The sequence below is a fragment of the Nomascus leucogenys genome, chromosome 12 (genome assembly GCF_006542625.1).
Source record: "Nomascus leucogenys isolate Asia chromosome 12, Asia_NLE_v1, whole genome shotgun sequence".
Taxonomy (NCBI): domain Eukaryota; kingdom Metazoa; phylum Chordata; class Mammalia; order Primates; family Hylobatidae; genus Nomascus; species Nomascus leucogenys.
In genome coordinates this window covers 82,961,679-82,977,232 of record NC_044392.1, presented here as the reverse complement: position 1 = coordinate 82,977,232, position 15,554 = coordinate 82,961,679, and the positions used below count along the sequence as shown (strand labels likewise).

The following is a 15,554-nucleotide window of genomic DNA, read 5'->3' as shown; positions in this document are numbered from 1 at the left end:
TTTTTTCCAGTGTACAACTTAGAGCAATTTAGGTTTCTCATAAGTTACCTGCTGTAGCTGCATGTTTGAATGTAGTATTTTCACTGTTCAAGTCTAATCTTCTAATTTTCTTTTTTCTTTTTTTTTTTTCTTGTGATGGAGTCTTGCTCTATCACCCAGGCTGGAGTGCAGTGGCGCGATCTTGGCTCACTGCAACCTCTGCCTCCCGGGTTGAAGCAATTCCCCTGCCTCAGCCTCCAGAGTAGCTGGGACTACAGACGCATGCCACCATCCCCAGCTAATTTTTGTATTTCTGGTAGAGATGGGGTTTCACTATGTTGGCCAGGCTGGTCTCGAACTCCTGGCCTCAGGTGATCCACCCGCCTCAGCCTCCCAATCCAATTTTCATTATGACTTCTTCTTTGAGCCATGAATTATTTAGAAGTGTTTTTGTTTTTTTTTCCATTTAACTGATTGTCAGAACATGTAAAGTGGTTTTTTTTTTGTTTTTTTGAGACAGAGTTGTGCTCTGTCACCAGGCTGGAGTGCAGTGGCGCAATCTCTGCTCACTGCAACCTCCGCCTCCCAAGTTCAAGCAATTCCCCTGCCTCAGCCTCCCGAGTAGCTGGGACTACAGGCATTCGCCACCACGCCCAGCTAATTTTTTTGTATTTTAGTAGAGACAGGGTTTCACCATGTTGGCCAGGATGGTCTCGATCTCCTGACCTCGTGCTCCGCCCGCCTTGGCCTCCCAAAGTGCTGGGATTACAGGTGTGAGCCACTGCGCCCGGCCATAAAGTGTTTTTAAATTCCTAAATGTATTGAGTATTTAAAAATTATTTTCGTATTCATTTTTAAACTATTTGCATTGTGATTAGGTAACCTGATCAGTATGATTAAATTTTGTGATATTTGCCGAGAATGCCATTATAGTTCCAGGAGTGGTATATACAAAATTCTCAAATTGGGGGACACAGGATTCTATGTATGGATCTTAAATCAAGCTTAATTACATTGTTCAAATCTTCCATATCCAAATATTTTTGACTTGTCAACTTCTGAGAGTGATATGTTAAAATATCCTACTGTGATGATGAATTTGTCAGTTCCTCTTTTTCCTCTTTATAATTCTGTCACTTTTTTTTTTTTTTTTTTTTTTTTGCTTTAAAGCATTGGAGTGTGAGAACATAATACATAAGGATAGTAACTGCTGCAGAATATCTTGGCAAAAAACTAAAATGTCATTACTAGTGAATTGGCTGAATTCATTGTAAAAAATATTATGCAGCCACCAAAAAACATGAAATTTGTTCCATATCTAATAATCTACAGGAGGTCCATGTTAAGTGAAAAAGGCAAGTTGCAGAGTATATATATTGTGCTTCCATTTTTAGTAAACGAAACAAAAACGTCATATTCATGAACACATTTCAATATGTTTGAATTTGAAAAAAGGCTGTTAACATCAGCTCCTCTAGGTAAGTGACTGGAGGGAGTAGGAAGGGTAGCGTTAACAAATATCTTTGTATTTCACTTCCTATGAGAACTATGTTTTTATTTGGGCAATTTAAGGTAAGCCTAATAAGAAAATGATGATTAGCATTCATCTCAGGAGGCCTGAGAAAGATATGCCATATGAAAAAAGCAAGTCACAGGCTGGGCGTGGTGGCTCACGCCTGTAATCCCAGCACTTTGGGAGGCCGAGATGGGTGGATCACTTGAAGTTAGGAGTTCGAGACCAGCCTGGCCAACATGGTGAAACCTTGTCTCTACTAAAAATATAAAAATTAGCCTTGGATTTAGTAGAAACCCCGTCTTTACTGAAAATATAAAAATTAGCTTTGGGTGACACAGTGAGACCCTGTCTCAAAAAAAAAAAAAAAAAAGAAAAAAAAGAAAAAAGCAAGTCACAACTGTTATAATCCAATTTTTTTTTTTTTTTTTTGAGACAGGGCCTTCCTCTGTCACCCAGGCTGGAGTGCGGTGACACGATCTCAACTCACTGGAACCTCCACCTCCTGGGTTCAAAGATTCTCGTGCCTCAGCCTTGTGAGTAGCTGGGATTACAGACGCATGCCACCCCACCCCGCTAATTTTTGTATTTTTAGTAGAGACAGGGTTTCACTATGTTGGCCAGGCTGGTCTCGAACTCCTTACCCCAAGTGATCCACCCACCTTGGCCTCCCAAAGTACTGGGATTACAGGCGTGAGCCATTGCGCCGGTCCATAATCCAATCTTATTTAATGACATGGACATATTGATATGAATTAAGGAAACATCTGGGAACACATACACTAAATCGGTATTCTTATATTCAAGTTGGAGGATTATGGAGGCCTTTTCATTGCTACATGTCTGTATTTTTTGCATTCATTTTATACATATATATTGTGTGAACAAGAAAGATAATTTTTTCTTACAAAAAGCCCATGGACTCTCACCAAAACCAACAGCCGAGACACATCTGCAATAAAATCCTACATACAATTCCAGCCACTTCACAGACTCTGTGAAGGCCATTTATTAATCACCCAGGTTTTTCCTCCAGTAGACACAAGGAGAGTTTAATGGCAAAAAAAATTCATTGACCTGCCAATTACTCCCACATATCCTAAGAGGAGCTGGTTGCAGGGGGCACCGTAGCTGTAAAATGCAGCTTAACACTGTTCCTGCTCTGTGGGTACCCACCTGTGTAACATGTGAGGGATGGGCTGCTGGCCTTGATGCCAAATCATCTAAGTCACTAAAAATCTCAAAAGGGGAGTGTGGTCTGTAAATGCATATTCAATGCTATAATGTAATATTTGATACTGAACAAGAACTTTTTTCATTACAAATTTGTCTGGGGGTGACGATGCCAAATAGAACTGAGCTCTGGAGAGGTGAGAGAAGTAGCTGGGAAGGCAGGCAGATTAGCCTCCTCGGAACCATGCTTAGGAATCTGAACTTTACCCTGAAGGCAAATGGGGGAATTACTTAAAGGCCTCAAAATGGAGTCTTTTTAGGATTACTTTGGCTGCATGGTGGAGAGAGAACTGAAGGGAGCAAAATGGAAAGTCGGCAGACTAGTTAGGAGGCTGCTGCAGTGACTCAACTCAAGAGACAATGGCTCTTGAGCAGTGTGCAACAACAGCCGGAGTAGGAATAAGTCAGTGGTTTGAGGAAAGAGACATTTTAGAGGTAGAGTAACACTTGGACTTGTTGATTTGGGAAGAGGGGAGCCAAAGAGGCTGTAGTTAGATTCCCAGGTTTCTGGCTTGGACAACTGGAAGACGGTGGTACCACACGGAGATACAGAATGCTGGAAGCAGCACTGCGGTATTTGAAAGGGCTGAAAATAGTAGAGCTTAAATGAGTATTATGTTTCTTTCTTTGACTCTGGGAGATTGACAGAAGGCCCAGGAATGGTTTCCAGGGCGAGACACCCACTTCCAAGTCTCCTGCCATGTTTTTCTGAGAAGAGCGACAGCTCCTGCTGCACTCTTCTTCTAGTCCGTCCGCCCTTCCCTCTGCTCTGGACCTCTTAGCCTTTCTCCTCCCACTTCCTCATCAACACGGAGCAGACGATCCATTCAGGAGAAAGTCGCAGTGAAAAAAGTTACATGAGCCTGAGGGTAGAATTTAATGATAACAAGACACATATTAATAATTGATATATATCTTTTTATTATGCACAGATAAAAGACTTAAAACTGTGGTTATCAAAACTATACATCTAAGCATCTTCACAAAATAGCTGACACACTGAACAGAGAAAAGAATACAACAGGGGTGTTCGAACTGGCCACAGGGATTTTAAGGGTACTCTTTTTACCCTCATAGATGATGAAAACCAGCAACAAAATCAGGCTCATTCAGGAAAAACCAGAAGAGAGAAGTATTGTATTTGGAAACTGATAATAGTCCTTTTTAGAAAAACATCTGTCAGTTTCATGAACAACCCCCAGATAAAACAAACATGAAAAAAATCACATAGGACTCACCCAACAAAATGTGCTCTGTTAACACAACCAGCAGTACAATCATCATTCAAACCATGAGGTAGTTACAGTACAAAAAGACTGGCACGCGTGTGAGCACCCCACACACACTCACAATCATGCCCACTAAGAACACAAGCAGGAAATGGATTTACGATCTTATTACAAGGCAAGGAAAAAACGGTTTTTTTGTTTAGAAAATGCTATAGAGACAGTTTAGACAGAAGAACTCTCTGGCTTTTTAAAATACAGAGTAACAGCTGGTAAACACCACATGGTGAAAAGCTATAGCGTATTATACAGACAATCTGCCTTGGAGTTTAGGGCATTTTAACAACAGCTTCAGCATCAAACAAACAACAAAATGGCCTCTGCAAATTAAGGGTGTAGCCTGCAGAGATAACAAAAGACTGCAGATAGAAGAGTTCAGCTGAAATACAATAATACTTTTAAAGAAACTTGTAGTACACCTTACAAAAGTAGAGCTTGTACTTTGTATTAAAACTGTAAAGTGTGAAGCAATTAGAAATACTGTAATGAGAAGCTAGGGAGAAAATACTTTTTTTTTTTCATGTTCATTTTTCAGAAACATTTCAGAAATACTTAACGACATTCACTCTCCAATATGAGATTTGGTTTTATTGACACAGATTTCTTGATCTGAATAATAATTCTGACAATGAGACCCAAACAAATAAAAGGTGATTTTTTTCCTCTCTCTCTCTTTTAAAAAGATCTTTTGGTTTGCATCTATAAATTTGTAAATTAATTTTAAATTATTTATAAAATCATCGGCAATGTAGCATCTCTCTTAAAAATATATATTTAAATATATTACAGAAGGTTTTAACCCTGTCCTTCTAAGCCATCAATCTTTTAATATCTCCTAATAGCTAATTTTCTTTTTAACACAATGGAAAAGATTTTTTAAAAAAGCAAAGGACTGATCGAAAGAATTCACAGTAGCTGAAATTAAACATTTCATATGGAGTAACTTAAATTTATCTAAAACACTTAAATATATCTTTATACACAAATTTGTAGTAAAATATAGCTATAAGTGACTTAAAGACTCTAGTCTTCTTTGAAGACATCTTTAAACTTTTTTATACATAGAATATGCTGAAACAATACATTCCACCAAAGGTTAGGCAAAGCGCAGTATTTTCAAACACAGGTAGCGTAATCTAGGTCCTCCACTCTGATACCCTTCTGTTAAAAAAAAAACTAAAGGAAAAAAAATTCTCTAAACTCATGTCTTCTTCGTTTGTATATGGAAATCTGGAAATTTTTCAGTAGATGAATGTAGATAGCCTGGAAATCTCAGCCCTAAAGTAATCTGTTTTGGTTAAAATGTTCCTTACTGAAAAAAAAAATGTTCCTTATTGAATGTGTATATGTATCAGGTAAGTCAGATTATTACTCAACGATTTGGTAAAAATGATTGTCAATTTCCACATACTTGTTTCCCTATAGACACTGCCCTAAGGTTTTAAGCTTCATTAGCATTACCTACTGAGGTTCCATTCACAGACAACCAGGCATAACTTCCTTATTTTAAGGGCAGTGGGATTTGCTTATGAATATTTTGGGGGTAGAATCTATCTTGTTCTACTTACGGAATTCTAAGTTGTTTGGGGAAATTCCAGAAAAAGAATAATTTGCAATGAAGCTATCTTCAGCAGTAAAATAATTTAGCATGATAATTCCCCTCTGGCATTCTTTTTTTTTTTTTTTTTTTTTTAACATAGAAGTATCACTGAGCTTATTTTAGCTGCAAAGTGGCATCATATTATTCCATTTAATGAAATTCACCTCAAGCCCTTTTTGATATATTAAATATATGGGATATATTTAAGGCAAGAGAAGTAAGGCAATCCAAATGAGTGCCCTTTTCCAATCTCAGCACTGTCTTGATGGAATTGGCAACACTATTCAGATAACCAACTGGAGACCAACAGGATTTGCCATGCATTTGCATCTCACTAGAGCTTGGTTTTTATAAAAGGGCCTATTTTTTTTTTTAAGCTGACACGTTTTGAGAGGAAACACTCACCCTACCAAATATACTTAAGTTGCAACTCTAAAAGCATAAGGACATTTTCAAATTTTCTCTTCTTCAACTGAGAAAATGAATGTGCCAGATGACATATTATATACTGGTACTTGCATACACATAGAAATATATCACTGTGCAAATTCGTCCTTGACTTTATAACTGAATTTCACCTCAAATTATACATTAATTTGTCAGAACAAAATATTAGGAACGGGCACAAATCTGTGGTTCCTGATTTTGGTCATTTTCAATTTCTGTAGGCCTATAAGAAATACAAAATTTGCATTAAGACATTTTGCAGTGGTGTATGCAAGTATGGGAAGAAACAGGAAGCTGATAAGGTCATCAGCATTGGTTTTGGCCCAGGACACAAGAAAGGAATGTTGCCTTGACACTTGTCAGGGTGCGGTCCCTGAGGGCAGCACCCATCAAGGGACACATCAGACCCCACAGGTTGTGGCAGCAAGGTCAGAAGTGTGCATCCAGCGAAGGTGCAGATTAGACAGGAGGAACGCTTAGAAAGCCTCAAAGCATTTCTTGTTTTACATCTTGGTTCAGATATAATCTTTGGCCGCATCTCCTCACTGGTTCTACTATCTGGCTGTTAACCCTTTACCAACTCCTTGAGTCTGGGTAAAACTCAGGGCCCCAAATTATGGATGTTCTCACCTGGACAAAGCAGCATTTTAAAAACTGGCATGTGTTTCACATTGAAAACCCCCAAGCCTGTGAGGGGCTGGTGGAGACCACCATTTTAGCTTTCTCACATGAATTCTAGTGTGGTACAGAAGCCCAGGGTCATGTTTATACTAGCCCTGGGTGTGGGGTGAATACAATGGGTGATCTTTATACTGAAATTCACTCTGTCTTTACAAAGGAACCAAAATCCAGCCCTCTGAGTCTGGACACGAGGCTCAGCCATTGGTCCTGCCCTTGGCAGTAGCTGAGCTGGGCTGGGCTGGGCTGGGTTGGGCTGGGCTAGGCCGTGCTGCTGCTGGAGCAAGGCGTGCTCTGCGTGCTGCCGATGCTGTGGGCAGCACTGCTGTTTTCCGAGGCTGGCGGGGAGGTGGGGACTTGCTGCCTTCCTGCTGTCTCCCCTGCAGTTAATAAAGAAAAGGCAGAGTCAGAGAAAGATGCATATTATGTATGTGCATTCCTGAAAAGATCATTTATTCTGCATTTGCCATTTTAACCGATGTTTTTCTCAACCAGGGCAGAAGCAACTAGACTAGGTCCTAGATGGCTAGAATACCTTCTAAAATAAGGTTTTGCTATTTGTTGTTTTATTTTTAAAGCATCATGAATGGGAAAAAGAAGACAGCTGACTGACAGGCAGCTCTTGTGGCTAAGACCTCTGAGAGTTGATGACAAAGTCCCTGGATTTCAGGGCCTACAGCCTTTGATGAAATCACCACCACTTGGTCTGTGTGAGCTGGCAACTGACCAGCACCTGTATTCAGGAAACACTGTCCATCTTCTCTCATAAAGATATTGTAGGATTTGGAGGGTGCGATCTTTAAATTGTAGTTAAGAGAACCCTGGAAGTTTGGGAGCCTTGTTCTGAATGCACTTGTTAAAAACAGGAGTGAAATATAGACTTTGTCCTAGCTACAGTAGAGAGAGCCTTGTGTGCCAAACAGATAAATTACCTGAGAAATTGGGTGGGGGATAGCTGCTATTGGAAAAACCTTTTGGGGAAGGGGTTTAGCTGTTTGCACACGGGGACTACAGCTGCCAGCGAATGGCCTCTCTTCCCCGCTGAGGTTCCCTGTGGGGTGCAGTGTGAGTATCTCCTAACACTTTGAGCATCCCACTTTTCATTACACACCCCACTGCATTTTAGCTAAAGCCATTCATCGTGCCAAATGTGCAGTGCTTTGGAGAGGAAGGAAACCTCAAGTCACACACATGGTTTGCATTTAACAGTGCAAAAGGCCCTAGAGTTAGTCTTCTCTTCGGCAAAACCAGCCTCAGTGCAACCCTCAAAAAATGGCTCTAGGTAGGGAAAAGTGATCAGGGCTCTCCAATAAAAAACACTGCATTTACTTTGAAAAGTCAGAGCATAAACTTCATAAACTTCTTGTAAGCAGCATCCCCTCCTTCAATGTGGGAAACCCCAGAGGGCCAGGCCTGTTTATGAATGAGCCTCCTCTTTCCTGTCATGCTGAAATACACATCTATCGGCCGGAGATAAGCAACCCTCCCAGCTGCTTCATTAAAACATAACACTCGAGGAAAGGCCCTGCCCTCCAGTGCAGGAACTTGGCCCCATTACTTCCATTCTCTTTCTGGGGCCCCTCAAAAGCCTCTGTGAAAAAAGCAGTTCTGCAAAATGTAGACCTGGCTCATGTCCCTGGGTCTGGTTACAGCTTTTCCTGTCACCCGTTTCATGAACCACACAGCTATACACTCTTTTGCATCAACCTCAAGTATTTATGTGCTTGTTGTAAGTTTGGCCCTTGTTGTACTTCCTCTAATTATCTTTTCTTCTGGGATTGGCGGGATGGATAGGGGACTGGGGTCAATATTCCTGAGAAGCGGAGAAACACTGCTTTTTTTTTTTTTTTGAGACGGAGTCTCGCTCTGTCCCCTAGCCTGGACTGCAGTGGCATGATCTTGGCTCACTGCAACCTCCACCTCCCGGGTTCAAGCAATTCTCCTGTCTCAGCCTCCCGAGTAGCTGGGACTACAGGCATGTGCCACCATGCCTGGCTAAATTTATTTTGTATTTTTAGTAGAGACAGGATTTCACTGTGTTAGCCAGGATGGTATCGATCTCCTGACCAAGTGATCGGCCCACCTCGGCCTTCCATAGTGCTGGGATTACAGGCATGAGCCACCACACCCGGCTGAAACACTGCTTTTGACTTTTTTGGAAACCTATGTTTTGGACCCTCCCCAGCACTGCCCTCTACTCTTCATGTGTGTATGTATAACTAAGGGTGGGGAAATTCGCCTCCATGGCAATAACTTTCTGCCAAAAATTCACTTTCCCCTGAGTAGGAGCTTCATTTCTAGAAAGGAATCAAATCTCTTAACTATTCTGATGTCAAAACAAAGACAACCTCCAGAGACCCAAACAACTCTAGATATACTTTAAGAATTCGACTCCCTTACAAACCACATGTTGGGCCATATCCGGCTGGATCCTCACATAATCAATCAGAATGTGGCTATGCATGAACCATATTTTAAAAATATTTTTTCCTATTTAAATAAGGATACATCTGAAAAGCAGGAGGTAACTCCATCTTTTTCTTTTTTGGCTCACCTGGGCTTTGTTTGCTCAGCCCAACAGCAGGTAAAAAAGAGGGCCTTGCTTCATCTAGCAATAGGGAGCGAGTTTGCTCCTCCAGGATTTGCCCTGTGCTTGATTATTCATATTCAGGAAAAGTGCCAGGACTATGCCCTGCCCAGGAAGCCTGAATATCTGCTTTCCGATGTCTATTTGCCAAATATAATTTGTTGCCATGTCAGTTTATTTTCATCAGTGCCCATTAAAGAGACCTTTCAACTTCCCGAGTTTTGGGAACTCTTGTTCTGGTAATGCAAAACACTTCAAAACAAAACCCCAAACAAAACAAGAAGCCTCTGCACTCAAGACTGCAGGATGCATCTCACCAGCTGGATAAGTCAAGTTAACTTAATATTATATTGACTTTGATCCAATAATGGGCCAAGGTGAGTCTCTGTCTGAGAATCTGCTGGGAAATACTGAAAGTCCCCTCTTCAGACCATCCTTTCCAGTTCTGTGGCTATTTTCACATGTAAGATGCAAGGTTTCTCAATACAACCATGTTTTAAAAATAACTCTTACCTTTTGACAGAATTAAGAAAAAGATTTTTCACTGTCAAATGGAAGTGATGCTACAGAAAAATTCACCATGAGGAAGAAAGTTGAATGTACAGATGCTTCTACTTAATGGGCCAACAGAGACCCCTGGGTTTTCTGAGATGGGTCTTTGGCTGTCTGCTCTCCACTACAGTGGTCTCTGATTTCGTGGAGCACCAACTTTCTCTAAAACATCCCTTGGGTGACAAATATAACAAGGCTGCTCCTAAAGGAGATGGGCAGGGAGGACCTCGTGGCTAAGCAGACTAGGCCCAATTAACACATCTAAGAAATTCAAGGAGGGCGCCTTGCTCGTAAATAAATATCGAACTTGGCCAGCAGAGGAAATGTATTCAGTCTTCCTGCTTTCCTCCTAAAATATCAAACCACATTGAGGGAACAGAGATTTGAGAGGAGGGAGAGTAAGTAGGGGAGAGAGGAATTTGGTGCCTGACATACTCTGGAGGAGGAGGGTACGCTGAGGATAAGGAAACTAAGGATTAATTCCACCCATCTCACAGTTAGCCTATGGCTGGGCCTAGATACTGCCAGAGATGCCTTAAGAAATAGAAAAACAAAGCCAGGTGCGGTCACTTACAGTGCCAGCTACTTAGGAGGCTGAAGGGGGAGGATCTCCTGAGGCCAGGAGTTAGAGACTGCAGTGAGCTATGATCTCACCTGTGAAGAGCCTCTGCACTCCAACCTGGGCAACATAGAGAGACCCTGTCTCTGCGGAGGGGGGGAAGAAAAAAAGGAGCAAAAAAAATAAAAAATAAAACAAAACAAAACAAAAAACATTTCTTAATGGAGAATGTTTTATTTCTTTAGCATGGCATGGAGTTGTCCAGATCTGACTTCCTGCTACCTCTTTGGCGTCTATATTACAACTGGATTCTTATTTCTAAGTCTTTCACCATGGCAGGTCCTGGGGAAGAAACTATTCAAGAAAGATGTGAACGGCATGGGAGGACTCTGTGAGGAAACAACAGAAGAGTTAAAAAGAAAGGTGAGGGGAAGCTTGGTATTTAGGCCAAAGGAGACTATTGCAAATACTCTCTATGAGGATTATCACAAAGAGGAGCAGACAGCTGTTCTTTATCTCCCTGGAGGGCAGAACATGAGGAAATGAGTTTAAATGGCAGGAATAGGGATTTAGGTCAGATAGAAAAGAACTTGTTGATTATGAGGATTGGTTAGTTATAGAGGGAATTTATGGAATCTCCTTCTCAGGAGATATTTAAGCATAGGATTGAAAACCACATACCTGGGGGCACTTTAGATTTAACATTCCTTGATGCTAGAAAAAAAATGAAGATATTTTCTTCTAGGTCTATGTGTTGGATGTGATTTTGTATCAGTTAAGGTCTCAGTTTCTTGATCTCCTAACTGTAATTAATTCACAAGCTCACTCTTTAAACAGAGTGAATGATACTACCTTTAATTTAGAGAAGTCTTCAATCACTTTTTATCATTTTCAAATTTCATTCCTCCCCAGCCTCCAGGCGAAAGACTCTTCTTTTGCAGCAAAATTCTCCAGGAGGGGTGAGTTAGATGTTGTTAGAAGTCACAGGGAAAAGACTCTATCAAGAATTAAAGTTTTTCACAATGTCCTGCCTACTACTTTCTCTCTGTATTCCTGCAGTGTGGCCAACCTGTTTGTATATGGACTTTGGTTTTCTGTGGTATCTTCCCTGCCTTTGTGGCCCCTGAATAGGATGCAAAGTCTGATAATAACTAAGAAGAAGAAGAAAAGCAAGAGGGAAAGAGAAATCAGGTGGAGGAGGAAGGCTGTCCTCCACAGTTGTCGCTACAACCCCGAGTCAGAAACTGGACTTGAAGCTCCGGTTTGTTCAATGGCTAGACTTGCTACCTTAGTAGGTGTATTATTTGTGTTTCACTTTAGTCAACACAGAGATAATCGCTACTTCACAGGGTTATTAGGGTGAGCGTACTTAAAACAAGAAATGCGTAATAAAAGCTTTTTCAACTTTAAGGCTGCTCTGATGTGTAAGCAGAAAAAAAATCTAAGCGTGTAAGGAACACTGTTTCACAGAGCATAATAAAATGTTGAGGTTTTGAATTAGGTGTGCCCGTCCCAACTCATCGGGCAGTTTTCAGCAACCCTCCATGGAACACACCATGTGTTCTTAAAGCAAAAGTCAAACGCGTACCCAAAATCCACCCGAGTCAGGTAAGAGGTTTGCATTAGGAGCAGCTCTGGAGGTGCCAATGTGTTCAGAGGCCTGAGGTTTCTCCAGGTTCCCAAGTGTAGCCCGATGAAAAGAGAAACAGCAAGAAGACAGGCTAAGGTGTGATAAGGTAGGAGGCAAGAGAGCAAGTCCCAGGGATCAGACAGATGCAGCTGGAACAGATGGAAACCCCAATGTGACTATAAAGAAGGCAGGCTCCACTCTCTTCATTCAAATGCCCATATCATTATTTTATAAAACCATTAAACATAGAGGTTAAGATGAATGCCTTCGGCTTTCCTGGTGTCTATTGGTGTGTCTTTTTCTCTCAAAAAACAAAGCACCTCCCGGAGCATCTGGCCATTCAACACCCTTCCCCCTTCTTCTCACCCTCCCCTCAGTTTCCATGAAAGGTTAATAGAAAACTTAATTCTTCAGATTAGAAACACTTCTTCTTTCTCCAGTGAGACTTCCCTTGTCAGTTCTCCATTTTTCTGACACAGTTCATCCGGTCATTGCTTTCTTAAAGGTTGGCATGTGTGCCTGTAGCTGGGTTTCTGCCTGAGCCAATCTGCTTATAATCAGTCTGTTTGGTTATTCTCTTCCTCTGAATATATGGGAACTCCACAACAGCAAGGACTTTGTGTTGCTCATGGCTATTTTACCAGTGCCTAGAATAGTGTTGGCATTTAACAATAGCTTAAAAAAATCCATTGAATAAGTGAGTGAAAGAATGAATACATGAGTGAACAAACCAAAAAAATTTAGCTGATACTAAGCAGAGGCAAAAAGAAAAACCAAAATACATGTTAATTAATGTTTATTATCTGATAAGCAGAAGGAAGATAAAAAGATTATGGCTACAGGACCTTTGAATTTGTAATAACAGAATAGGAAGAGAAGAGTGAACTCTGAATCAAGAAAGCAAGCCTCCAGTCCTGACCACTGTGCCTGTGTAACTTTGAGCTGGTCACATCAGTTCTCTGGGCTCAGTTTTCTCGCTATGTAAAAGGGAAATGCTGATGCAGACTAGTAATTTTCCAAGGACTCCTTTTAAGAAACTGATTAAAAAAAAAAAAAAAAAAAGCAAGGGTACGACTTTGCATAGAGATAGTGCATTTAAAGGCACTGACTTGCATTCCTTTCCCAAATCTTACCAGAATGACAGTAAATGGACTTTTAAAGGCATAAACACATGAAAACAAAGATAACAAAAGTAAAGATAACAGCAATAAAATATTGGAAGCTGGTGAGGAAATGGGTGAGTGGCAACTGACTTGGCAGACTCAAGAGAGCCGAAACCTAAGCCAACAGTGGGAAAAACTGAGAAACAAGCAATTTATGTCACCGAACCCTTAAAAAACTCAGGGAATGGTGGCATCAGGTACCTCTGGAAACCTCCCTTGAACATATGGCTATAAGCAAGAGGGGTTGGCTGAACTATATGAGAAGCAGAATAGTTCTCTAAATTTCCTCCCTGACTCCACTGGGCTGAGATCTGCCCTTCCTAATCCAGGAAGAAGACGGGAAGTTTACTCTCTTAAGAGGAGGAAACTGAATGTTCCAGGAATGATCAACACCAGCACATTTGAGGGCAAGAGAACCACATTCAAAAGGGGGGATTCAGCAAACATATATTAATACATATTTTGGCTCACCTGGGCTTCTTTTGCTCAGCCTAAAAGGAGATAAAGCCAGATGGCCTTGCCTTATCTAGCAACAGTGAAACTCTGAATCAAGAAAGTAGGGTTCCAGTCCTGACTGTAACTATGTAACAGATTTGTCTCCTGCAGCATTTGCCATGCGCTTCATTATTTGCATTCGGGAAAAGTGCCGGGACTATACCCTGGCAGGGAAGTCTGGATATTTGCTTTCCGGTGTCTATTTGCCAAATATAATTTGTTGCCATGTCAGTTTATTTTAATCAGTGCCCATTATAAAGGTCTTCCAACAGCCAGTCCTATACCTTTCAAGCAGGAGACAGAAAAACATTTTATGGAAACCTGAAGAGCTAAAGAGGAAAGCTCCAATGATGAGATATCAGGGGTTCATCAATAAAATGGCCCAGTCAGATCACCCTAAAGGAGTTCACAATCAATACATCCCACCCACAGCTTAGAATTTCCTCATTCTTTTTTTTTCCTCATTCTTAAATAATCCTATATTAATATTCTCAGATGATACTGCACCCATGAAACAAGAATGGAACTTTTTTTTAAAAGAAAAGAAATTCATAGGAAAAAAGTTATTAGAATTTAAAAAGTTATTGGAATTAAAAAATTTGAAGCCAGTATTAAAAACTCAGTAGAAAACTGAAAGATAAAGATGAGAAAATCTCCCAGAAAATAAAGCAGAAACATGGAAAACAGGAAAGAAAGGAAAATTAAAGGATAAGAGGTTCAACTTTCAAATAAAATGATTTCTAAAATGAGAGAAAACAGAAAAAAGGGGGTGAGAAAAAAATAAATCATTCTTAAAAATCTCAGTACTGAAAGATATGAGTCTCTAAACTGAAAGGGCCCAATTAATGACCAGCATAATGTATAAACATACACCTAACTCAAGAGATATCATTGTAAAATTTCTTCCAGAAAGAAAAAACAGGTTATATACAAAAGGGATCAGGAATCTGCACAGCTCTGAACTTCTCAACAGCAATCCTCAGAACTAGAAGACAATGAGGAGGGCTTTCAAAAGTCCAAAGGAAAAAGTGTCTATAATCTAACATTCTATACCTTGCCAAACTATCTATCAGGCGTTTCTGTTAAATGAGGATATTTTCAGACATGCAAGGTGTGAGAAACATTTGCCTCCTACGTATGCTTTAAACCAGGAAGAAGAAAGGCAGAGATACATGACACAGGACATCCACAACTCAAAAGAGAAGTGAAGGGAATGCACAGAATGGTAGTGAAGAAGATCATAGGAAGACAGCAGCGTCCAGAAGTGGAGGGAACCGGTTCAGACAGGAGCAGGTCAGAGGCTCCAGGAAAGAGCTGAAGAAAAGGAATCAGTAGAACATTCCATACGTCTCAATGTATTAAAAGGAGATTGAGACAGCTGGCAGGGTCAGCAGAAGAATTAATGATAAACACATAGAAAATTAAGCTAACGACTGAGGCAGGAGAATGGCATGAACCCGGGAGGCAGAGCTTGCAGTGAGCCAAGATCGCGCCATTGCACTCCAGCCTGGGTGACAGAGCAAGACTCCGTCTCAAAAAAAAAAAAAAAAAAAAAAGAAAAGAAAAGAAAATTAAGCTAATGGGGTAGGGTGGGGAAAGATAATAATTAATTCGAGGGAAAATTAAAAGTCATGCAGGATATTATACTATATGAGTTAACTGTGATTGGCATTTAGGTAGTCATAATAACGTAAACAGTAAATGCTGATCTAACAAAAATGTCAGTATATTTCTATTAAGAGGATGTTGGGGGAAGGGGACATTTTCCATAAGAGGAGGTCTAGAGCAAAGGTGTAAACCTGCAAAGTCAAAAAGCAGCAATATACTCAGGT

General features: G+C 40.6%; 1 protein-coding gene across 1 annotated transcript in view; it reads right to left on the bottom strand.

Annotated features, from left to right (window-relative positions):
* Positions 1–3,622: 3,622 nt before the first annotated feature.
* TGFBR3 (transforming growth factor beta receptor 3) overlaps positions 3,623–15,554 on the bottom strand; it is a 210,791-nt gene continuing 198,859 nt past the window's right edge. The window contains exon 18 of the mRNA XM_012500557.2: positions 3,623–7,116. Within this exon, the coding sequence (XP_012356011.1) occupies positions 6,998–7,116 (119 nt within the window). The 3' untranslated portion in view covers positions 3,623–6,997. The remainder of the gene's footprint in view (positions 7,117–15,554) is intronic.